The 24148-nt window shown below is 33.2% G+C and overlaps 3 protein-coding genes and 3 non-coding genes across 10 annotated transcripts; all 6 read left to right on the forward strand.

Moving 5' to 3' along the window:
* The first annotated feature begins 295 nt into the window (after window positions 1-295).
* Window positions 296-5304, forward strand: LOC107932001 (protein CONTINUOUS VASCULAR RING 1). 3 transcript variants are annotated; one of them, XM_016863944.2, is made up of 8 exons: window positions 297-669; window positions 1424-1476; window positions 1662-1771; window positions 2282-2449; window positions 2586-2683; window positions 3414-3540; window positions 3934-4030; window positions 4631-5304. In XM_016863944.2, the coding sequence occupies exons 1-7, from the start codon at window positions 529-531 to the stop codon at window positions 4023-4025; spliced, it is 789 nt and encodes a 262-aa protein (XP_016719433.1). In that variant the 5' UTR covers window positions 297-528; the 3' UTR covers window positions 4026-4030; window positions 4631-5304. The 3 variants fall into 3 exon arrangements, with proteins under 3 accessions (XP_016719431.1, XP_016719433.1, XP_016719432.1); XM_016863943.2 differs by lacking the exon at window positions 4631-5304 and adding an exon at window positions 4236-4325; XM_016863942.2 differs by lacking the exon at window positions 4631-5304 and having other exon boundaries at window positions 296-669; window positions 3934-4325.
* A 1674-nt stretch (window positions 5305-6978) lies between these two features.
* On the forward strand, window positions 6979-7080 carry LOC121226031 (small nucleolar RNA Z43). Its single transcript, XR_005923929.1, has one exon. It is a non-coding gene; the product is annotated as a small nucleolar RNA Z43 (small nucleolar RNA).
* A 242-nt stretch (window positions 7081-7322) lies between these two features.
* Window positions 7323-7407, forward strand: LOC121226044 (small nucleolar RNA U83). Its single transcript, XR_005923942.1, has one exon. It is a non-coding gene; the product is annotated as a small nucleolar RNA U83 (small nucleolar RNA).
* Window positions 7408-7460: 53 nt separating this feature from the next.
* LOC121226029 (small nucleolar RNA snR60/Z15/Z230/Z193/J17) lies at window positions 7461-7556 on the forward strand. The gene has a single exon (XR_005923927.1). It is a non-coding gene; the product is annotated as a small nucleolar RNA snR60/Z15/Z230/Z193/J17 (small nucleolar RNA).
* A 3864-nt stretch (window positions 7557-11420) lies between these two features.
* On the forward strand, window positions 11421-14769 carry LOC107932081 (protein CfxQ homolog). Of its 3 annotated transcripts, none has more exons than XM_016864024.2 (7): window positions 11421-11853; window positions 12653-12763; window positions 12869-12967; window positions 13060-13170; window positions 13259-13562; window positions 13677-13816; window positions 13895-14769. In XM_016864024.2, exons 1-7 carry the CDS (start codon window positions 11713-11715, stop codon window positions 14429-14431), a joined length of 1443 nt encoding a protein of 480 aa, XP_016719513.1. In that variant the 5' UTR covers window positions 11421-11712; the 3' UTR covers window positions 14432-14769. The 3 variants fall into 3 exon arrangements, with proteins under 3 accessions (XP_016719513.1, XP_016719514.1, XP_016719515.1); XM_016864025.2 differs by having other exon boundaries at window positions 11463-12099; XM_016864026.2 differs by lacking the exon at window positions 11421-11853 and having other exon boundaries at window positions 12653-12767.
* A 730-nt stretch (window positions 14770-15499) lies between these two features.
* Window positions 15500-21407, forward strand: LOC107932086 (3-hydroxyisobutyryl-CoA hydrolase-like protein 3, mitochondrial). The gene is made up of 10 exons (XM_016864031.2): window positions 15500-15923; window positions 16743-16844; window positions 17006-17070; window positions 17811-17945; window positions 18058-18154; window positions 18714-18843; window positions 19235-19413; window positions 19571-19698; window positions 19841-19942; window positions 21005-21407. The coding sequence occupies exons 1-10, from the start codon at window positions 15824-15826 to the stop codon at window positions 21104-21106; spliced, it is 1140 nt and encodes a 379-aa protein (XP_016719520.1). The 5' UTR covers window positions 15500-15823; the 3' UTR covers window positions 21107-21407.
* The last annotated feature ends 2741 nt before the right edge of the window (window positions 21408-24148 follow it).

Here is a 24148-nt window from a genome sequence, read left to right on the forward strand (position 1 = left end):
TAATATTCCTAAATATATATTTGAAAAGTACGTACTGAATTAATCTAATAATCTTGTGCGCAGTCGAATTTGAATTATTCCATGACCTGAATTATTATTAACTTATAAAACAAATTGAACCAATTCAATTTATTCAATTAGAACTTACCAAACTAATTAAAAGAACCGGTTCTTTAAAACTGAATAATCAAACCGAACTAACTAATTTTTGATCGGTTTGATCCACTAAATCGGTTCAAACTTCAAACGGACTAATTTCTCACCCTTATAAATAACTCTAAAATTAAAATAAATAAATAAGAAATACAAAAAAAAGCAGCCAAAATAAGGGAGCAGGTTTCAAAGAGTCGTCCAATGTTCTACCGTCTTTAAAAAGTCAAATGCTGAAATCGAACTGCTCATCTTTTCATTTTCTTGACTCTGACAAACAGTGAATTTGAGAGGAAAAGCGAGATAGGGTTTTTATTGTGTATTTGATAAAGGGATTTGTAGCTGTGTTTCTTTTTTTTTTTTTGGATTTTGTTGGTCATGGGAGATGAGAAATCGACGATCGTGATGGCGGGTAGAGAGAGTAGAGATCGAGAGCTTCTTATCCCAGTCGCTGACTCCGTTCATGATGATTCCTCCAAACCGTCTTCTTCATCTTCACCGCGTCATGCCGGTCACGAGGTCTCTCTTTTTTTTTTTGAATTGCTTGCGTTTGTGTTCTGATTCGATTGACTTGGTCTTTAGCTGTTTATGTTGCTAATTGTGAGATTGTAATTGCAAATTTTCAACTAACAGAGCTTAGTGCGATTTTGATTGAATAAAATTGCTGTTAACAAAGAGGAATTGGATGTTTCAAATTGATTTTTAATTGACCAGTGTTGATTTTGTCATTTTGTGCTAGTTATGGAAATTAAACGATTTAATTGTGGTTTTACTTGGTATTTTGTTGTAGGATTAAGCATAATTTATTGGAGTTGTTAAAAATGAGGGGATGGTTTTTTTCCTTTCATATTCTTTTTGGAAAGTTTTGGGGGATATAAGTAAACTGATGTTTGATAGGGACTTCTCCTACATTTCTGGTAATGATTGCCTTTTCTTTTAGAGGCTTCATATGTATCTGGGTTTTTTTAGCTTAAAAAGCTGAGGGAAGCATGTTAAAGCTCATAAATGCATTTGGATAAATTTAAGGTTTAGAATTACAGGCTTACATTTAAAGCCACCTTCTGCTTACGAGACTTGATGACATTATTTTTTGGGGTTGATGAATTGGATGAAGTCCTGAAGAAAATTGTTACAGTTCTTAATGAAATCTTTCAAAACAATGTTTCAGCTTGATGCCTACACGGAAACTGAATGCTTGTTCTTGTCTATGTGCTCTTGTAATGAGGTGTGTACGTTCCTTTTAAATATGACTGACAAGCATTGTTTTATGCAGACCTTTTACAAATTTGTCAGGAGTTGGGCTTCTAAGAAGTTTATGACAGGATGGTAAGTGCCATTCTTATATCTCCTTACTTTAGATTTATGAACTCATGATTCATATTTGTCCAATTATCATCTGTTTGATATTTCCTTGTAAAAAGAATGATATTTTCTCGTTTAGCATCTTGTCTTGTATCTTTGATAGTGACTGAAAATGATGATTTACCTAATGATGCATAGTTGTTTTGCAGTGTCATTTTGTTTCCTATAGCAATCACTTTCTATGTAACATGGTGGTTTATTCACTTCGTGGATGGCTTTTTCTCTCCAATTTATAATAAACTTGGAATTGACATATTTGGTAAGCATCTCATTTGTTGCTAGCTAAAAGCTTTTCTTTGCTCTTCTCGTCTATTGTAAACACGAGAACAGGATCGAGTCACATGATGATTGGTGGGGAAGTCAATTTTCTTCCCTGTATCTCAATTCTTGTAATGGCCTATTGTGATTGACAGTTCAGCTCTTAAAAGGGAGACTGAAACCTTAGGACTTGTTAGTAGTGAGAGCTAGATCTCTTTAGAGATTTCGGTAGAAATTTTCCTTAGGGTCCTATTCCATACGCTACTTTAAATAAGGATCGGTCTTATCACATAAATAAGGTATCTAATATCTTTAGAGGTTATCTTGCTAAACTTGGTATGTATGGCAAGAAAGCTAAGAGGATTTTCCAAAGTGGCTTTTGCAACTGGTTTACCAACATCGCAGATGTATCTTAATATCGGTCTTTGCCTTTTTTATTAAATGTGTCTCCTTTGACAGTATATACCATCCGGTTAACTAATGGGTTTCTTGATGTCTGCTTTCGTGATAGGTCTTGGATTTATAACTTCTTTAACATTCATCTTCTTGATTGGGGTATTTATGTCATCTTGGTTGGGAGCATCTGTCCTGGCCCTTGGTGAGTGGTTTATCAAGCGGATGCCATTTGTTCGACATATCTACAATGCTTCCAAGCAAATTAGTTCTGCCATATCTCCAGGTTTTTATCTGCCTTTATTACCCATTTTTCAAGCAAAATAAATTAATTTGGCTGGTCATGTTATTGAAATTGGTTCACGCAGTGACAATATATTGCTACATAACTTTTTATGATTTACTTATTTATTGCGTTTCAGATCAGAAATCACAGGCCTTCAAGGAAGTAGCCATCATAAGGCATCCACGTATTGGTGAATATGCGTTTGGATTCATCACTTCATCTGTAACTCTGCAGGTTGGCAAATCTATTTTTTTGTTCCAGAATTATCATTTGGCATGGATTCCCTTGTTTGCTATTTTACTAGCATGCCTGTTTCACAAGCCCTTCTCTTTGACGGTTTTTTGGACCGCCTGTTGCCCTGTCATGGTTCCTGCTTCCATGACGTTGTAAGAAATAAATGCTCACTGGGGCTGTAATTGAGCTGAATCGAGCTCAAACTGTTAGAAGCTTGAGCTTGATTGAGTTTTACTAAAATAATTAGTCTCAATTCAATATAACAATCAAACTGCTTGAGTTAACTTGATTAGGCTTGTTAAGCTCGTTTACTTAATAAAAAATGAGGCTCTATAAGGCTGATGAGCTACTCGAGTCATGCAGTAGGACACTCATATTTAGATTGCTTGATAGCTTGAGCTTGCCAATGATTGAGCCAAAATCAAGTATTCTAATCGAGTTTGAATGGCTTGCAAGCACAACTGTCTTATTTACACCACATTTATGTGCACTGCACGAATAGTTTCTTTTTCTGGTGACATTCAGCTAATGTTTCTCCTCTGTTTTGTCCTAACCTTCTTGAGTACATTCAATGTCACAGTTTCCAAACCGAAGTTCAGCTGCATTTGCATACGGCAGCAATATTTGACTTCTAATCATCTACTTTTATCTTCTATTAGCAGTTAGCTGAAATTTGACTACTGTTTTTCTCAAGAGTGCTGTTCTTATTCTTTGTTATTTTGAAATGCAGAGCTACTCTGGTGATGAAGAGCTATGTTGCGTCTATGTTCCCACAAATCATCTTTACATTGGTGATATATTCCTCATCAATACCAAGGATGTTATTAGACCGAATCTATCAGTCCGTGAAGGAATTGGTGAGTGATCAGCTTCTTTTGTTATTATTTACAAATGCAAAGAAAAAAAAAAGAATGAAGCTTGGGAGGGGATTTGAAATTACCACTTCACGCGAGGATGGTTTCTCTTTTTGTGAAGTGGTGATCAATGTTGCTGAACACGGGTGTGAATGTCCGATATGTATATGTCCAACACATGTATTTGTTTTGTTTCTAAGTTTCTCCATGTGTTTGGAGCGTTTTCAAAGGTCATATTACCACACTCAATACCCGATGTGTAGGACACGTTTGTCAGTAAGGGTACTTCAACAACAACAAAAAATCGAGTAGCACCAGTTCGGTTGTGATCTGATATAATTATGGAATATTTTAATATTTTAAGCTTGTGTCTCATTCACATTCTTTCCATTGCAGAAATTGTTGTTTCCGGGGGAATGTCCATGCCCCAGATCCTGTCAACAGTAGACACACGTTTGCCTCTAGAAAGTAGATCCGACAGAAGCTAAGATAGGTAATGGTTGTAGAGTTGTATTTTCTCTGTTTTCAGATTCGAATCACCGGATCACCCCACACAATCAATGTGTCGGCTATACAGGATTCAATATTTTGATTTTGTTACTGTTGTATGTCTGATTCTGGTGGCATACGTAACGTCTCTTGTTTACGTAGAATGTAAAACTATTTGCTTTTCAAATATAATTTGATCGAAAATACAGACCAGGTGCCTGGTAGGTGATTTGGTCTCGGATCGTGCTTCTGTCAACTGTTACAACAGCAATGTTATTGTAGTGCATATTTTCGAGTTTCTTCTGCAGTCTCTATGTTGTCGAAGTTCTTCAGCTTAGATTTGATTTAGTTATGTATCCCCCACTCTTTTGGGACTTGAAAGTTTCAAATCCCAACTAATGGGGTGTAAATAAGAAATTTGTGCTCACAAGTTATTTGATTCGGCTAAAATGCTATCAATTTGAGTTATTGAACGAGTCGAATTTGAGTTTTCTTATGAGTAAATCGTGAATGTAATTTGAGTTTTCTTATGAGTAAATCGTGAATGTAATTTTTTATTTAGTTTCGAATTTCAAAGTCAAGAGCTTTTTTTTTTTTTTTACAGATATTGCTTAGTGGGAAAGCATCCATGATTTGAAGTGAAATGGCAATATAATTGAGTGGGAGCGGTTAGAACATGAGTGAGCTAGATGTAGAGGTGTTTTTATCCTAAAAAAATTTAACTAATTTATATTTAATATATTCATATTATTATTAGAGTAAACTAAAAAAATAGTAATTGTTGTTTGTCTTAGATTATATTTTAGTGACTTATGTTTGAAATGTTGCGTTTTAATTACTTACGTTATGATTTTGTTATGAAGTAATCATTCTATTGTTAAGTTTCGTTACCTCTCCAATGACAGTCCTACGTGGCGGTCTAAATGAGTTTTAAATGTAAACTTGGATGTCTTACATGACGGTCTAAATTAAATTTATTTAATTAAAATCTTATTTTCATTCTAACTGGACATTCAAGTTGGCATTTAAAAACTCATTTGGACTGCTAGGTAGGACTGTCGTTAAGAAGGTAATGGAGCTTAACAGTAGAGTGATCATTTCGTAACAAAACGATAACGTGAATGATTAAAACGTAATATTTCAAATATAAAGGACTAAGATGTAATTTAAGGCAAACAAATGTGTATTTTTATAGTTTACTCTTATTAATTTGATGTTAGAAATTATAACAATAATTTTAAAACGAAATTTTAAAAAATGAAACGGATAATAAATTTTTATATCTAAACCCTTTATCTGGAAAGCAAAGAGGATTAAAAAATATTAAATTTTATAAGCACTGGATTTCTATTGTAAAATTGTTTGATAGATTAGTAAAGTAAATTTTGATTTTTGAAAAATCATTATTTCATAATTTTAATCTGTTATTTATTTTATTTAAAATAGTGTTAGATAAAATTTAAAGATAATAATATGAATATTTTAACTTGTAATAAAATGAAGAAATATTTTTTTCAAAAATAATATCAACTTAATTTGTTTAACATAAAGTAATAAGTAGCTATCTACTTATTTACCATATTCAACATTTTTTTTTGTTAAAATTTTTTTCAATAGTTTATTAAACATACCTTAAATCTAATCCATTATTAGCAAAAGTAAAATGAATTCAGGTCAACTTTGAATCTACTAAAATAGTAATTAGAATATATGAATCTACAAAAATAAATTGAATATCTATAAAATCCCGAATCCATGTTGTCCATTGTCATCCTTTCTAAATAATAATAATAAATCATATTTTTTGGTTAATATTTCATTTGTCACTTGAGTTTAGTTTTAATATTCCACTTGGTGGACCTAATGAATGTTCAGCATATGTATTCTAAGTTATACCTTCCTTATGAATAGGGACATGTACTTCACCTGCTATAGATTAGGAGATCGTCAGAAGCCTCACTCATTGTCTTAGCCACTTGAAAAGGCTGAAGGTGGCCATTCAAGGAAGCTAGCCATCTATTTCTTTAGCTACTCAACTTTCTGTTAAGAACATGATCCCCAAACCCCACTCGAGTTCAACTGCTCCATACCTCGAATCAAAACAAATGACAAGGTATATCTTGTCACAAACATCTTCGTCCCATGAAAGACATGCGCTCCATGTGTCCCACATTGATGGCTTGATTGCAGATCCAATACATTAACATCATCTTGCACAGTACCTCACTTATAGACAACTCCCAAAACGATGATGAGTGGATCAGTTTCCAGACTCACTTGCCCACACTACCAACTTACCTCCAATAGTTGGTCTCCATACCTTCTTCACCTCTACTCTTTATAACCTCTAACACTTCATTCTGATTGGGTGAACCGACCTCCATTAGCATCACCATACCCTTATTTGTATATCTTCTTTGTTGTATCAACGTATTTACTAGTAAAAAATACAAGTACTTAATTGAGATATAAAAAAAATTTAAGTACAAAATTAAACAATGAAGTTAAAAAATTCAAATAGCAAAGTAAACGTTGAATCCGAATTTATATATCAAATTAAACATTGAAGATAAAATTCAAGTAGCAAATATATTAACTTTTTTTAAATCCATATCCTCTCTTAGCCCATTTACCTTTTGTTTTCTTTCCTATGCCCAGGCCCATTAGTTAATTTCAGCCCTAAACCCTATCTATACCATTTTTGTTTTTCACAAAATCGCATCCAGCAAAACCCTAGTTCTCATGATTCAACTCTCTATATAATGTGCGCTTTGGTGGCTCATCACACAACGTTGTAAGCTTCTTCGTCTCTCTTCTTCTATTGCTCCTAGCTGCTTCTTTTTTTCCAGGGTTCCGCTCTCCGCCCCTCATTTATCACAGATCTATTCTTCGAGTTTTCAACTTTCAATTTTAATTTCATATCCTTTTGTTTTCTTTTAAAAGTGATTATAGGGACGGTGACGATTTCTACAGATAGGTCTCGTTCGTCGTAAATGGCTGTTTTAATGGCCTTTGCCGACCATCCTGTTATATCACCACCCATATTCCGAGTCCCCTTCTTTTATTTCAATTTTTGAAATATTTATATATTTTTGTTTTAAGTTTTTAGCCTTAGTGATTCGGATTCAAAAAAATCGGCCGATGATTAAATATTTTTTTAATGACAAGCATATGTCTGAATTATTTCTTGTTGAAATTCCTAATCTTCTCTATGAGGCTGATTAATCGTTTTTTTAAAAATTATTTTTATGCTCCTATTTCTGATTTAAATTTTTTAATTGAATGTTTTATACAGTTGCCGATGATGAAGAAAATGCTATAATTGTAATTTATGAAAAATAATGATTACATAAATACCTCTACTGCCTTCCTTCTGAGGTTTTTCATTTTTAATAATTTTTAAAAAAATAGATAGTATTGAAGTTTTTAAGAAGAGTGGTCAGGTGATGATTTAAAAATGCATAGTTCAGCTGATAATCTCCATGATTATTAAAACTGTTTTAGTCTTTCGCTCCTATCTGATGACTGCTCTTTCCATCATTAATTTTAATCAAATTATTTGCATTTTCTAAATTTATTTAGTTTTTGAGTAATTTTGGACTGAAAACCGAATAATTTAATTAATTAATTTTAAAAAATTAAATTAATTTATCTTTATAATGTAAGGATTTTCCAATTTAACATTTATGGATATTATAATTTTTTTATCCTTAAATTTATAATTAGATTTACTTTTGTTTGTGATTAGTGTTAATTTTATTGGATAGATTGAGAAATGATGTTATAATGGTAATAAAGGGTAAAATTAATCGACTTGAAAATTGTTAAAAATTGAAATTTGGGACAAAATTGAAAGTTGAAAGGATTTAATTGGATTAAGTAATTTTTTATTTTATAATTTTATGAACATTTTACGCATTATAAATATTATTTGAAAACATTAGAACCCTAAGCCTATGTGGGGCTATTGAACGGTTGGAAAAGGCTCAGGCTGACTTATGAAAAGTAGTAATAGAGATTAATCAGTTTTGGCTAAATGGATACTTCTATTTTGAGATAGAAGATGAAAAATCGAATTGTGATTAATCCAACTATTTTGAAATAATTAGAAAATTACAAAAATGAAATTGACTAACAAATATTGGGCCAATTATTCAAACAAATGATATTGGGTTCGTTCCTTGATCAACATTGGGCCGATTGGGATTGAGACACGGCCAAACTCTTACGGGAGGCAACAATGGGAAACTCTCTACAATTGGTGAAAGCTTGACGAAGCAATGTCGCATGGAGGTGGAAGGGGCACTGGCTGTGGACTTGGTGATATATGGGAAATAAGCATATAAGTTTATCTGCGATTAGTGTAAAAATAGCGATGGCGATGAGATTAGATATTATAACGATACTGTAATATGAGACAAAAAATAAGTTAAACGTATCGCACTACACTCAATCGCCCATCTAAACCCATCCTAAATTTATCCCGGTAGCTGTAGTAAATGATTGAGGTGATTTTTTTTGTTATCAAATTTCAGTGCTTAAGGCTGAAAACTACCAAGATAAAAATATTTCTAAATAAACACTTTTTGAAGCAAAAAAAGGATTTTTTCCCGGGTAAAAAATTGATCAAATATATTTTTTTGGTAAGTTGAAAATCTTAATTTTTCTTTAAAAGATATTTTTTTAAAAGTTATAATGTGATATAATTTTAAATTGTCACATTATTAAATTTATATATATTTTAAATTTTTAAGTAATAATATGATACAATTTTAAAATATTACATAATAAAATTTTTAATTTTTTCAGTTTAGAAATCAAATATTTAAATATTAAAAGAAAATTACCAAAATTAATTATTGATAAGAAAAAAAGTCCATGTGCAAGTGCAACCTGTGTTTACATTTTTCTAAATTTTTTATTTAATTTGTAGATATATGTAATCTATGAACTGGCTACTTATGGGTTTGTCTAATAATTGTTAGGGTTTTTTTTTGGTTAGGTCAATTTAATTATTAGTTGGGCTTAGTTTTTAATACTGAAAGTCCTAAGTCAGCTTTTTTATTTTTATTTTTTATGACATTATTTTTTAGTTTTGTATAAAATATGTATATTGTTTCTTTATTACGTGCCGCAATTTAGAGTTCTTTTGTTAACTAATTTTTGATAAATCGTAAAATGATATGAATTATCCATTCCATTATTTATGATAAAAAATAAATAAAATATGTTTTGGAAACCATGCATATGCTTCATAAATTCTTTGCCACCTGTGACTGTGACAATTACAGTATTGGAAACTCATAAAATACAATAAAGGGACCCAAGTGACATTACTTGTATTATTATTCTTAGAATATGAATATTTTTTAATTTTAAAATAATAATATTGTTGATGGTCAAAGTACAAGTTGGAGGAGGATAGTGGACGACCGAAGAGAGACTATTTACACTCTAAAATCAGAGTTGCGTTAGAAGTTTTTTTGAGAGTTGGAATTAAATTATATATTTTTATAATAATGAAAATATAATTTTATTATTTTAATAGTTTATATTTTTATATTTTGGGAGTTAAAATATAATTTTATTATTTTTAAATTGTAAATGACTTAAATAAAAAAAAATCATCATTTTAGTGGTTTGGTCATTCATCTTAAAGGGAAGAGAGATGGAAGAATGAGTGTCATTCTCTAATAGGTTAATTTATCATTAAAAGTGGTTCGATAATGTGGTCATTAAAGAGCAATTGACTTGAGTACCCTTGAACCTTAACGGAGTAACTCTTGTGGTGGCAAGTGATGGCAAGTAGATTTGATCGTGGTAGAGTATGTCTAGTTGGGTGATGTGATGAGGTGTTCTTGATTGAATATGCGTAATAAGTATAAATTTTTATATAAACTACACCTAAGTTACTAAATTATTAGTAAGTTCACATTTTGGTTATTTGCTTTGGAAACGTTACATAATTGTTATTGAATTATGGGTAAACTACACCTATGGTCACTTTTGTTTACCTTAGGTTACATTTCGGTCACTTATGTCTGAAATGTTACGTTTTAGTCACTTACGTTATCGTGTTGTAACATTTTAGTCACTAAGCCGTTAATTGTCGTTAATGGTGTAATGGTAAGCTGACATGGCACGTTAAATTATCATTTCAAACAAAAAATTTAGGTTAAATTATACAATTGGTCCCCATAATTTTTCATTTTGAGCAATTTAATTCTTTTATGTTCTTTTAACTTTCTTTCTTTCTTTTTCTTTATTTTCCATTCTCTTCTGCTTCTCCCTCTGTTTTCCTACCTTCTTTATTTCTTTTAACATACCAGGAAGTCGAATTGGTAGTGAAGAAATAAGCATGGTATGGGTTTATGGGTTTTGGTTGTAGGCAAATGATGACAGTCGACTTCTTACTTCTTTTTTCACTGCCAATTCGACTTCCTAATATGTTAAAAGAAATGGGAAAGGTATGAAAACAGAGGGAGAAATAAAAGAGAATGGAAAAAAAGAGGAAATTTTAAAGAACAAAAGAAAAAAAAATAAATTACTTAAAACGAAAAAATATGGGGATCAATTGTATAATTTAACCTAAAATTTTGTTTGAAATGATGATTTAACGTGCCACGTCAGCTTACCATTACACCATTAACGACGATTAATGGCTCAGTGACTAAAATGTTACAACATGATAACATAAATGACTAAAACGTAACATTTCAAACATAAGTGACTAAAACGTAACCTAAGGTAAACAAAAGTGACCATGAGTGTAGTTTACCCTTGAATTATTTGAAAGTTTCCATTTAAGTTACTAGATTGTTAAAATCGTTGTTGTATAGCCTTTTTTGTTTGCATCATCAGAACTTCTCATTTCCCTTCTCTACCACAATTCAATTTTTTTGATGAAATAACTTTGAATGCCATTAATTTATGAACCAATATTTAAACAAAATTTTTCTCCAATCTTCAACACTGATTGTTAGATCAACTTGGATTTAAAGTATGTTATTCTACTCATCAATGGGTACTTATCCACCATGCTAATCATTGAATTATTGCTAGGCGCTCACTAGCTAAACCATTTTTAAAAGAAAAACTTAACGGCTTGATAGATAATTTAAATAAAAATTTTCTAATAGTACAAGGATCATTTTGTAATTTTTAAAAATTGAGTGACTAAAATATAGGCTTACTAATAATTTAGTGATGTTGAATATAGTTTACTTAATATATATTTACTTATTTTAATCTTAATCATTGAAGCTTTTTTAATTTTACTTATTGTTGGGGTTATTGACAGCTTAAAAGTAGTTGGAGCAGCAGGTGGCCGGTGGCAACTGGGAAGCTTTACTTGTTGAATAAGAGAGGCTGGCAATTAGCATCACACGCACCACACTTATTATAAACATGGCAAAATCCTCCATGGACCACGTAAATTATTTGTCATTTTTTTTCTTTGGATAATATAACCCACCTCGAAAAATGGGGAGAAACCAATAATAATGCATTATATCTATATATAGTCTAAAGTTAAGGAAAGGGGAAGATGAAGAAGAAGATATACGCCGACCACTGTTAACGTTCTGAGTCGACGACCTTTTGACCCGGGAGGGAAAGCATTCTCATCGAACCCTCCCCACCCCTTTGACTCTTCTTTTTTCTTTTGCTTTCTTTTGTTTTTCAAGGATGAAGAGGCGTCATCAAGATCAACTCTCGAGACCTTCAAAGCCCACCACCATTCATGGGTTTGCTCAGTATGGGGATCTTGATGCCCTCCGCAAGCTTCTCAACGACAACCCTTCTCTTCTCAACGAGAGAAACTCTGTCGTATGATCCATTTTCTTTTTTTTATCGCTTTTTTTTAGTAGTTTGTAAATGGACGAAATTTCTCCTCTGTTTTTCAGCTTTAGTTTTGGTTGAATTTTGATGTTTTAAGATCAATGGGTTACTTGCATTTCGTTTCTTTCTAAAAGAGTGTTGGGTCTCTTTAGTTTTTATCAACAGATTTAATCTCTAGCAGCCTCACCAGATCTAGCAGCCACTTGGGCTCAATTTTCTTTTAATTTCATTTAGGTACTAAAAAAATGTTTTGGCATAGATCTATTCATTTTTTTATTGTTAAAGTTTTGTATATGTGTGAAGATTTATATGTATGTGCTTTACAGAAAAATGTAGAGTTCATGTGACATAGATTTTACCTTATATATGAAGTTATGAATTATGGGTGAACAATGCTGGTCCCTGGGGCAAGCATAAGTTTTCTTGATCATTCATTGATATGCAAAATTTAACCTACATTCTAAGATTGCCATGAAAAATTATGGTGATAGAAAGGGCATTTCATAAGATGTTGACCATAAATAGAACATAATCCATAAACAGCTTGTGAGGCGATTTCCGATGTTGGATGAAGCTATCCTTGCCCTTCTCTGTTTGACTTAACATGCTTCTGCTTTATTTGCTTGTAACTAAAGCTTTTGCCAATTTTATTCTTTTTGTTTTCTTTAGTCGTGTCTTGATTGTACGTCATGGACTTGTAATTTCAAGCTTCAAACACTGAACTTTAATGGGGAATTTATTCTGGCTTAGTCTTCGGTCTATTGATTTCATTTGGTTAAAATTGCAGATGGCGCAAACACCATTACATGTATCCGCCGGATATGATAGGGTTGATATAGTTAAATTTTTGCTTGACTGGCAAGGACCCGAAAAAATTGAGATGGAGGCAAAGAATATGGTAGGTAAACGATTTTCTAATTCTCCACTATTTTTTTTTCAGTGTTGATATTTTCCTCTGAAAATCGGATTCCTCGTTCTGAGTTGTATATGTTGACTTTTGCAGTACGGGGAAACTCCATTGCATATGGCAGCCAAGAATGGGTGTAATGAAGCTGCACGGTTGCTCCTTGTTCACGGTGCTTTCATTGAAGCCAAAGCTAATGTGATTTTTCTTGTCTCATTGTTTCTGGTTTTATCGTTGTATGTGATTAGAATCGGATGGAAAGGTTTACTTCTTCCGTGTTATTTATGCAGAATGGGATGACACCGTTACACCTTGCTGTTTGGCACACAATTCGATCCGATGACTATGCAACTGTTAAGACACTACTCGAGTACAATGCCGATTGCAGTGCTGAGGACAATGTAATATTTGTTGCATTTATTTGGTTCCTTCCATTCTTGCTTTGATATACTGACTCATGATAGTGTTGGTTTACCATTTGCATTACAGGAGGGTATGACTCCGATAAAACATCTCTCGAAGGGCCCCGGAAGTGAGAAGTTAAGTGAGTTGTTCCATTGGCATCTTGAAGAGCAGCGAAAGAGAAGAGCACTCGAAGCATGTGGTGAAACAAAGGCTAAGATGAGTGAACTTGAAAACGAACTGTTGAATATCGTGGGCTTAAATGAGCTGAAAGTACAACTTCGGAAATGGGCAAAGGGGATGCTCTTGGATGAAAGACGCAGGGCGCTTGGATTGAAAGTTGGTGCTAGAAGACCACCTCATATGGCATTCCTTGGCAATCCCGGAACCGGTAAATGCAATTGGATCATATTATATGCCTTGATATAGATTACTTGTCTTTTGGTTTTATACTTTGTAGGATGTTTGGTAAGTATGAATGACAAGATGATTATATGGCCAACAGGTAAAACCATGGTAGCTCGAATTCTCGGGAAATTACTTCATATGGTTGGAATTCTACCTACAGACAAGGTAACAGAAGTGCAACGGACTGATTTAGTCGGTGAATTTGTCGGACATACTGGGCCAAAAACGAGGAGAAAGGTGCTTCCTTGTCCCTTTCCTTGACCGCAGATTATCATGCTTGCTTGAATGAACTAATTTATGGCTGTTCATATGCAGATCCAAGAAGCAGAGGGAGGAATCCTTTTCGTTGATGAAGCATATCGGTTAATACCGATGCAAAAGGCTGATGACAAAGACTATGGTTTGGAGGCCTTGGAAGAGATAATGTCAGTAATGGACAGCGGAAAAATTGTAGTCATATTCGCTGGGTATAGTGAACCGATGAAGCGTGTAATTGCTTCTAATGAAGGGTTCTGCAGAAGAGTAACAAAATTTTTCCATTTTAGTGACTTCAACTCAGAAGAACTCGCCAAGATCCTCCATATCAAGATGAACCACCAAACGGAAGAGAGTTTGTTATACGGATTCAAGTTGCATAGTTCTTGCAGTGTAGATGCAATAGCAAGACTAATAGAGAAAGAAACAACGGAAAAGCAGCGTAAGGAGATGAATGGAGGTTTAGTCGATCCGATGCTAGTTAATGCTAGGGAGAACCTTGATCTTAGGCTTGATTTCAACTGTATAAACGCAGACGAACTGCGTACCATAACCTTAGAAGATCTCGAAGCAGGCATTCAGCTTTTAACACCATAAAACAAGGGTTGAATCTTGGCCTTACAAGCATTTGTGTTTTATCATATACATTGGTGAAAGCTTGATGGGGATCTCATCGAATTGAAAATTAGATATGTTTCGTTCATTATATTCTTTTCCGAGTATCGGTATCGGTTAGTTTCGAGTACTGGTGAAATCCCAGAATCTGGTTGGTGATTTATAAAGTCATACATATATGTGTTTCTTCCCTTAAAAGGGCATTCTTTTTTTAGGTCATGTTATAGGAGGGAGTATTCATTTGTAAATCTCATTTTCCAGCATCTCTGGATGAATGCTTGATTTTATCTTCTTAAAGGAATTCATATTCATTGAGGTCATGCTAATGCTGATTATTATGGTCGTTGGTAGTTTTTGATAAAATTTGTTAACTTATTTTTTTTTATTTTCCATCAATCATGACATGTCACGTAATGGCAGCTTAATCAATAAGTCAAATTAACAAATTTTGACAAAAATATTTTGATTTTATTGATTGAATTGAAAATTTTAAATCAAAGTAGTTGAAAAGCTTAAATTTTAATTTTTTCAAGTACAAGGACTAAATCTCAAATTTGGTCAAAGTATAGGGATTAACTCTTTTCAATCCACTTTAGATAACAAATATGGGTTAAATTACCTGGAAGGTCCCTATATTATAGGAATTTGATCAAATTAGTTTCTCTATTATTAAATGGGTCAATTTAGTCCCTATACTATTAAAAAGAATAAAATAAGTTCAAATTGTAACAAAATTAACATTTACTATATAAAATGTCTTTAAAATTATTTTTTTCATTTGCAATTCAATTACAAAAAAAAGATTTCATTTATAGAACAACAAAAATTTTAAAAACATTAAACCTGTTAAATAATAAATAATATTTTTTAAACAGTAAATATTAATTATATTCGAACTTGCCTTTATCTGATTCTTTTTAATAATACAACGGCTAAATTAATTCATTTAATAGTATAGGGGCTAATTTGATCAGGTCCCTATAATAGAGGGACCTCTCAAGCACTTTCACCCAAATATGGTTATATGGCTGTGAATAATTAGCCCACCGAACCCAATTTGTCGAACCGTACCAAGGAAGCCTTTGAGCAGAACCGGACCAGAAGTGGATGCAGTAACTGACACTGATACAGTCATGACGAAATCAAAGTTAAACACTTCAACTACGATAAAGCATTTCCATGTTTTGCTTATCAGCGTCTAAAAACTCGCCACCATATCTTTCATTGAGGTCTACACTATTCTTGTTACCAAACAACCCCGCTAATCGGCGGTTATCCCCGCCACTGCTCGCTCCGCCGGTTCTTTGCTTGCGGTGACGCCTCGGAAGCGGTTCTCTCTATCTGTTGGTCGTCGAATTTCGAAACTTCTTCACCATGGCTGGCGCTGAGGATTTTGTTAAAGGAAATGTCTATCCCAACGGCGTCGCAATCATTACTCTCGACCGTCCCAAAGCCCTCAACGCCATGAATTTAGGTCTCTTTCGTTGTTTCTCCTTCATTTACATTTCAATTTCTCCTCTTTTTTCTATTACTATTTTAATTGGTTCTTGTTTGAGCTAAAATATTAACATTTGCTTGAAATCAATTGAATTCGAGTTGACTTTTTTTTTCTCGATTCTGAAGTTACAAAAATTATCCTTGATAATGTCAAGATGATATATTATGGAGTATGTTGCTCCAGTTATTAAAGTACTCATGTTCTTGTTTTAATTCGCTCTTGTTTGAGCTAGAATGTTAACATTTGCTTGAAATCAAATTGAATTCGAGTTAAATATTTTTTTGTTCTTGCTCGATTCTGAAGCTACAAAATTTATCCTTGATAATTTAAAGATGATATGTTATTCGTCTTTATTGAAGTACTCATGCTCGCTGATTGAGTCTTAGCTCAGAAGGTACCATTGCTATTGCAACAATTAGGAGGACTTGGTTCGTGCTTAAGTGTGGATTTAGAAAAAAAAAAAAAAAGTACTCATGTTCTCGGATACGATTTCAGGCATACCTTTGTTGTACATCGGATAAAACTGTCAGAAATAGTTAAGGTAAAAGAACAAAAGTAAGCCAAGGTTCAAGAATTTTACGGCATTAATATTGGAGGAGAATAATATAATTTGGATATGAGTTTAAGAAGAATCTATTTTTTATACACAAATTTAGCACTTTTTAAGAAATAATGGACAATTTTGTTTGTGTAATTTTGCTATCTCGTGACATTTTCTTTGTATTATATATATGAGTTAATGGTTTGAGGATTAGTTTTGTTGATATGACAGCGAGTATATTTTGATAAATGCAGATATGGATGTCAAGTACAAACAAATTCTTGAAGAATGGGAATCGGATCCAAAGGTCAAATGTGTTCTGGTTGAGGGCAGCTCATCGCGTGCGTTTTGTGCAGGTACTTGAAGTATTAAGCCTTCTTCTTTGGTTGGGAAAAGATACTTGTAAATAGCATTTTGTGTTTGTAATGAAAAATGCGTATAGATATCATTGTAGGCTATGTTTCGTTTTGCTACTGTTAAGGGAGTTTTTGGGGCTAACCATTCACTGGTATCACAGGAATGGATATTAAAGGTGTTGTTGCTGAAATCCAAAAGGACAGAAACACACCTCTTGTGCCAAAGGTTTTTCTTTTTCCCTTCCGTCTGTAAATGCATACTATCTAACCTGCAAACTTGCTGTGCTAAGTTGTTCTCTCTGTTTTTTTGTTTTTTTTTAATTTTTGGTTCAATGTTGCGTTCTTTACTTAAATTAAAGCACTCAATGCTTCTCTCATTGATAACTTAGATCCTGGCTTAGAGGTCAGTGATGTATAGCACATTACAAACAAAAATACATGCATTCTCAAATATGATTCAGGTTGAATTATATACCATCTTAATCACAAACGTTTTCAATTTGCTAAAATCAAGCCAACACACAAGACGTCTGTTATGTTGGTCCAAACTTGGAATAAACTCTTGCTGTGACTATGATACAATTAACCTTCCAAAAACCTTTATGATTGCTCATATCAGTGACAATAAAGAACTATCCTTCTCCTTTTTCTGGAAAAAAGAAAATGAGTCCGATTTTACTTGCATGCTTCTCAGTTTGAAACCCTCACCCATTTTCTATGTTCTTTTTTCTCTTAGTACTAATTGCATGCAATTTTGATATCCCATGTGAACACAAACATTCGAGATGGTTGGGATCAAATAGTTGAGAGAGAAGGGAAAGGAAATCTTTGACCGCGCATGTAATACAACTTGTATAATGTATTAATAATTTTGCCTCAATTGGTTATCAGATGAAATTAACTCCGCATGTTGCATATTACCATGCCATCTGAAGTTAATATCTTTATCTTTTGTTCTTTTTCCAGGTCTTCACCGCAGAGTATTCTCTAATATGCAAAATTTCTGAGTACAAGAAGCCTTATATATCATTCATGGATGGCATAACAATGGGCTTTGGAATTGGCCTATCTGGCCATGGTCGCTACAGAGTGATAACTGAGGTGCAAACTAATCTCCTTGCTGTGTTGAGAAATATTTGTCTTGCATTTTAAATTATAATATCTTTCTCAATTTCTCTCTCTAATGTTGTACTCTTCGATATATCTGGCTCAGAGGACTGTTCTTGCTATGCCAGAAAATGGAATTGGTTTGTTTCCTGATGTTGGGTTTTCATATATAGCAGCACAAACACCAGGAGGGGGTTCTGTTGGTATGTTTCTTTTACTCTAACTAAACCAAGCTCCAAGAGTTGCAAAAATGGTTTGTGATAGGAAGCTAAAAGTTAAACGAGAAGCAGTGGGTTGAAGTTGGAGGGTGGTAGGATTATTTTTAGGCTTTATTAGTAAATTGGCCCCTAAACTATACTCCGATTCCCCGATTGATCCTTGAAGTTATTTTTGGTCAGAAGTAGCACCTAAATTATCAATTTTGTCCCATTTTACCCCCAAAAACAATACCAGACAATAAAAAACGTGACATATGGACATCATACACTTTTTTGGGTAAAATGAGATAAAATTGATAGTTTAGTGAACACTTACCAAAAAAGAGTTTAAAGACCAATCTGGTAATTGGGGTACAGTTCAGGGGCCAATTTACTAATAAAGATTTATTTTTAATCTTATAATTGCTTTAAGAACTTTTTGTTGATGCTGAATCCCTAAAGATAAACTTAATACTGCATATATGCACAAATAGTTCTTTTGCTCTCTTCAGCTCACTCTACATTGCATTTCTCTATTGCCATTTACAATTTTGTAGTTCTGCAGGAGCTTATCTTGGAATGACCGGGAAAAGGATATCAACACCTTCAGATTCTCTATTTATAGGTCTTGGAACACACTATGTGCCATCTGGGAATCTGGGTTCAGTAAAGGAAGCCCTTCTAGCCAGTACCTTGTATATCTCTTATATTCTTTCTATTTGGCTTTCTTTTTGAGTGGAAATCAATAATTTTAGGATCGTATTCTCTCTCTTGTTGCTCGCCATTAATATAAATGGAGACAACTTGCAAATATTTCTCTAGAATTGGGAGAAAAGTATTTCTGACTTGATATTCCAAATCAAATCAGTTTTGTACGCCATGACTTGATGTTTCCATGTTGGGCTGGAATTCGTGAACTATTATCTTCAATTCTTCATATTATTGGTTTATTTCATTTTGTAGGTTGCATTGCAATTGCCTCCTTTTCTCTGATAAGATAGTTTCAGATTTGTTTCTGTTTTTCAATAACTTGCATGTATATTTTCTTTCCAGCATTCTAATATATGAATATGTATATTTTCACAGCTCGGAGGATCCACACAAGGATGTTACATCACTGTTGGCAAAATACAGCAGTGACCCTGAGTCGGAAGCTCAATTGAAGTTGCTTTTGCCTCAGATAACTTCATGCTTTAACGCAAATAAGTCAGTTAAGGAGATAATTGAAGAGCTTAAAAAACATCAACAAAGTACAGAAGCTTCAGGTAAGCTTTAATTAAATCATGTTAATCCAAACAGTGAAATGAACTGCATAGTGAATATACACCATTATTGTTCTCCTTGGATTTTCCCTCTTGTGGGTGTTGTTGAATGAAACTGAATCTATCAATCTAGATATGTTAACCTTGTTTCATTCTGCAGTGGTCGAGTGGGCAAATGAAGCTCTGCAGGGTCTCGGAAAGGGTGCTCCATTTTCTCTTTTCTTAACACACAACTATTTCTCTAGAGTTGCATCTGGATATGGTAAACAGAACAACGAATTTACGATGGTGAGTTTTGAGATGTTTAACTCAACTGCCTTCCTCCATCTGATGTGTTATCTCTTGTTTCCCTTCTGAGTAAATTTCTGCTCAAGTAGCTAAACTCTCAGTAACATCTGTATTTATGTTGCATGGATTGTTGTTTGTCTAGCTAAAAGGCGTCATGAAAACTGAATACCGCGTTGCGCTACGGTCTTCTCTGCGGAATGATTTTGCTGAAGGCGTCCGTGCAGTCTTGATTGACAAGGATCAGGTTCGCTCTTCATGATGCTTCTCCTTTTCTCTCCAAGATAGAAGATCATCCCTAAGATTATAATTTTTTAATATTTATAAAAAATAAATGTGTTAGCATCTGTGAATTTTCTCATCTCTTTTTTTCTTGTATTCTTTAAAATCTTAATGATACCCAAATATGTTGAATTGTTCATGCATTTGTAACATATATGTTTGCCTGTGTGGATCTGCATGTTCCTATATGCTCTGCCTTTGGGACTTAAAATCTGATGTTAAATTCTATGTTGGTCCAACTCTTTGTTTTTCTTAAAATACTAATGTCTAACTGATGCGGAAACCCCGGATCTAGACACAAGTCACCTCCTTGGCTCGTATCACTAACACCCATATCCAACATGGATATGGGGGATATGACCCTCCATCCCTCGAAAAATATAAGAGAACTTAGAAAAAATTGAACATGCCCATGTGAAACACGTTCTATCTCAACATTAAGGGTTAAAACACTTTTTGGGGCCTAAACTTGGTAACTTTTCCCATATTGCAGCCTAAACTTTTTTGGTTCAAGTTAGGCCTTGAACTTAATTGTTCCCACGTTGCGGCTAGAATTTTTTTTTTTGTCTTAAGTTAGTCCTTGAAAACCTTAAAGTTTGGGCCCCAATGTGGGAAAAATTGCAAAGTTTAGGCCCAGTATAGGAATAATTGCCAAGTTCAAAGACTAACTTGGACAAAATAAAGTTCAAGCTCTAATGTAGGAACAGTTGCCTAGTTCAGGGCCTAACTTGGACAAAAAGAAAAAGGTTCATGCTTCAGTGTGGGAGAAGTAGCCAAGTTCTGACCCCAAATAGTAATTTAACCCCAACATTAACAACCAAGTCCGAGTAACATGTTAAATTTCTTTTTTGTACAAAGAGGGCCACATTCTAAGATATAGAAATGAATTACAAACGTTTAGATTTGAATTTTGGACTTACTAGGTGCCATCTTTTAAAAGTGGTTGTGTTACTTCCCGAGTTTATAGCACATGTATTTATCATTGCATCTTTACGGTTCATAGTTGTGACTTGCATATGTTTTGCAGAATCCGAAGTGGAACCCTGCCACCGTAGACGAAGTTGACCAAAAGGAAGTGGAGGCAGTTTTTGAACCTTTAGGTCCGGGAATCGAAGAGTTGAAAGTTTAAGGTTCACACTTCCACATAATCAAGTTCGCTTTCCTTGTTTTCGTTTGCGAAGATGAATGAAAGGTTCGTGGTTGTAGAAATATGAACAATGAAGCTAAAGAAAAATAAAAGAACATTTACAAGCGCAACTACCTCAGTTTCTGGCATGAAGGTATGTTACGTATTTATATACTTGGATGACACTTATGGCTTTAGTAATATTGTCATGTTAAAGCACATTCATGTTTCCTAAGATGTTACACTTTTGGACTGCCATTACTATAATCAAATCTTTATGTTCAGTCAGTTTTAAGGCTGAAAATTTGTGCTTTTTTGTCTTTTTGGGGCGGGGGAAAATTGAAAGAAGGGGAAATATACATTAATGTTTTCCTAAGATGGTGGCTTATATTCTAGCAATATTGTTAGGTTATTTTTATAATTTGGAACATCAGACCGTTATTTAGAAAATCGGACCAATTGGTTCATTTAATCAAGGGTAAATTATATTATTGGTCACTAAATTCTGTGTAAGTTTGGGTTTTGATTATTAAAATATTTGAAAGTTTTTATTTAAGCCACTGAACTATTCATAAGTATTTCATTTAAGTCATTGAGCTGTAATTTCTTTTTAAAAGTTTTGCCTGCAAATTTTAAATGACGATTCAATGATCAATATCTATTGACAAGTAAAAAAATATAGGGAAAAAAATTATTTGGATTTTGGATTGTAATTTGTGACGACTAAAATTGTTCCATAAAAAGAATATTGAATTGTAGAAAAGAGAAAAAAGGGGGTTTTCGATTGGTGCAGGTAGTGCTAACAGTTAAATTCATAATATCGATTTTATTCAATGATTTAAATAAAAATTTTTAAATAATTCAGAAATAAAATTATAATTCTTTTAGTTAAGTGATTAAAATAAAAATTTAGTGATCAAAGAAGTCAGTCAGAATGGGGAGATTTAATACCAAAATATACACCGTGAGATTCCTGATACGAGCCAAGGAGGTGACACTCAAGGGGTTGTTTTTCCTAGTGGTCCAATTACTCGAAGCAAGGCACGACAATTAAAATTAAAGATGAATACTTTTGTCCAAGACTTTGTTGCTACAAATTTAATTCATCCTGTTCGTGACATTGACAAATACGAGAATGCAATTCACTGGACCAATCTTGGAATAGTGAAAGCCCATAAATTGGTGGATTAATCTTTTATGTATATTATTATTTACTTAATTCTCATTGGTTGGGACACATCATTTATGAGTTAAGTAATTTTATTGGTTAGGTTATTATTTATTTATTTTCTTAGATAATTTTAAATAGTTTTATTAGGATTCAATTACTCTTTAAAGAGTTTTTATTAGGATTCAATTACTCTTAAAAGAGTTTTATTAGGATTCAATTACTCTTGTAATTTGCCTATAAATAGGCTTGTTTTCTACACATTGGGGGGAGAATAAAAAAGAAGAGTATTTGTTTTCTTTCAAATTTGTGTGAGGCAAATTTTTTTGGGAGTAGAGTGATTCTTGTCTTGCTATTTAGTTTGGAGTTTGTTACTTTCGAGGGTATTTCGGAGTTGCAAATATTCAAATTTCTTTCCCGTTCATCGGTGTTTCTAGAGGTTATTCTTCTAGGGGTTTCGTAGGGAGCCGCTCAATCATTGGCGTTTTTGGTTACAAGTTAACCAAGGGTTTCATAGGGCAAATCTATCCTTTTTATTATTTATTTATTTATTATTATTTTAACTAATTTTATTTATTCTCGTTTTATTTCTAATTTGTGTTTCTCTTGTGTCTAGATCCGGGATTCCGTATCAGTTGGTATCAGTTTTAGGCCATTCGGTGTTATTTTCGAAGCTAAAATCAAATCTGAAACGAGTCAAAATACCTAAAACACTTTTCATCGATTTCTTCGATTCTCTTTTTTGTGAAGTTTGTGTTTATTCTCCTCTTATTCTTTAAAAAAAAAGAAAAAAGCGCAAAAAAAGTGAGTAAAAAGCGCAAAAAAAAAGAAAAAAAAACAAAAAGCAAAAAAGCGCAAAAAAAAAAGTTGCCTACCTTTCATACGTAGGTTTCTTCTTTTCCTATTGTTGTTATTATTTTTATTTTATTTTTCCCAAAATTGAATTTTTTCCCCCTTCTTTTCTTGACTCAAGTATAATTAAAGCTTCAAATTTTGAAAATCTTAAGACATCAAACGTTTCCGATTTTTTTGTTTTCCTTTAAATTGGGTAGAGTTTTCTTAAGTTTTCTTCTTATTAAAGCTTTTCTTTGACTCTAGAGTTAGGGATCGTTGCAGGTCTACGTTTTTTTATTTCTCTTACGTTTTCTAACACTTTGTTTCTTCTTGTGTTAGCAGATATTAAAGGCACGCACAATTCCTTCATCCGTGTAGCCTCCATTACAAATTGCTTCGTCAAGTTTCTTGGCCTCTTAAAGCAATTAGGATCTTCATTGTTTCTTTGAAGTTTGCACCTCCATTATTTGATCTTGATTAGTAACCCTCTCCAAACATATTTACAAGTTTTGAATCATTCAGAGAGTTATTCTTTTGAGAGCTAACGAGTGAGGTTATTATTATTTTTTCTTGTTCCTGTTTGTGTGATTTTTTTCACAGATACCATGCCGATCACTAGATCCCAAACTAGTAAAAATGAAGAGGATGAGCAAAAAAGAGATAACGATCCTTTGGTCGAGTTGTTACAAAAAAAGATGAAAAAGTTGCAAACTCAAATCGAACATCGCATGACCCAGATGATACAAGAGCAAAGGGAGTATTTTGATGCAAAACTTACAACTCAAGAGAGATACATTGCCGATAATTACAAGAAGTTGAACGAAGCCTTTATAAGCCGATCAAATTCGCGCGATCGAACTTTTAAACGAAGGGAGGACCATGTTTTTGATGATGACTTTGAGTCCGAGTATGTACCTAGAGAAAGGGTGGAACGAAACAATGACACCCCCAAACCAAAATTTCCTTCTTTCTCAGGGAAGAATAATCCTGATGCTTACCTTGATTGGGAGGAAAAGATGGAAGCAGTCTTTGCTTGTTACAAT

The sequence above is a fragment of the Gossypium hirsutum genome, chromosome D13 (genome assembly GCF_007990345.1).
Source record: "Gossypium hirsutum isolate 1008001.06 chromosome D13, Gossypium_hirsutum_v2.1, whole genome shotgun sequence".
Taxonomy (NCBI): Eukaryota; Viridiplantae; Streptophyta; class Magnoliopsida; order Malvales; family Malvaceae; genus Gossypium; species Gossypium hirsutum.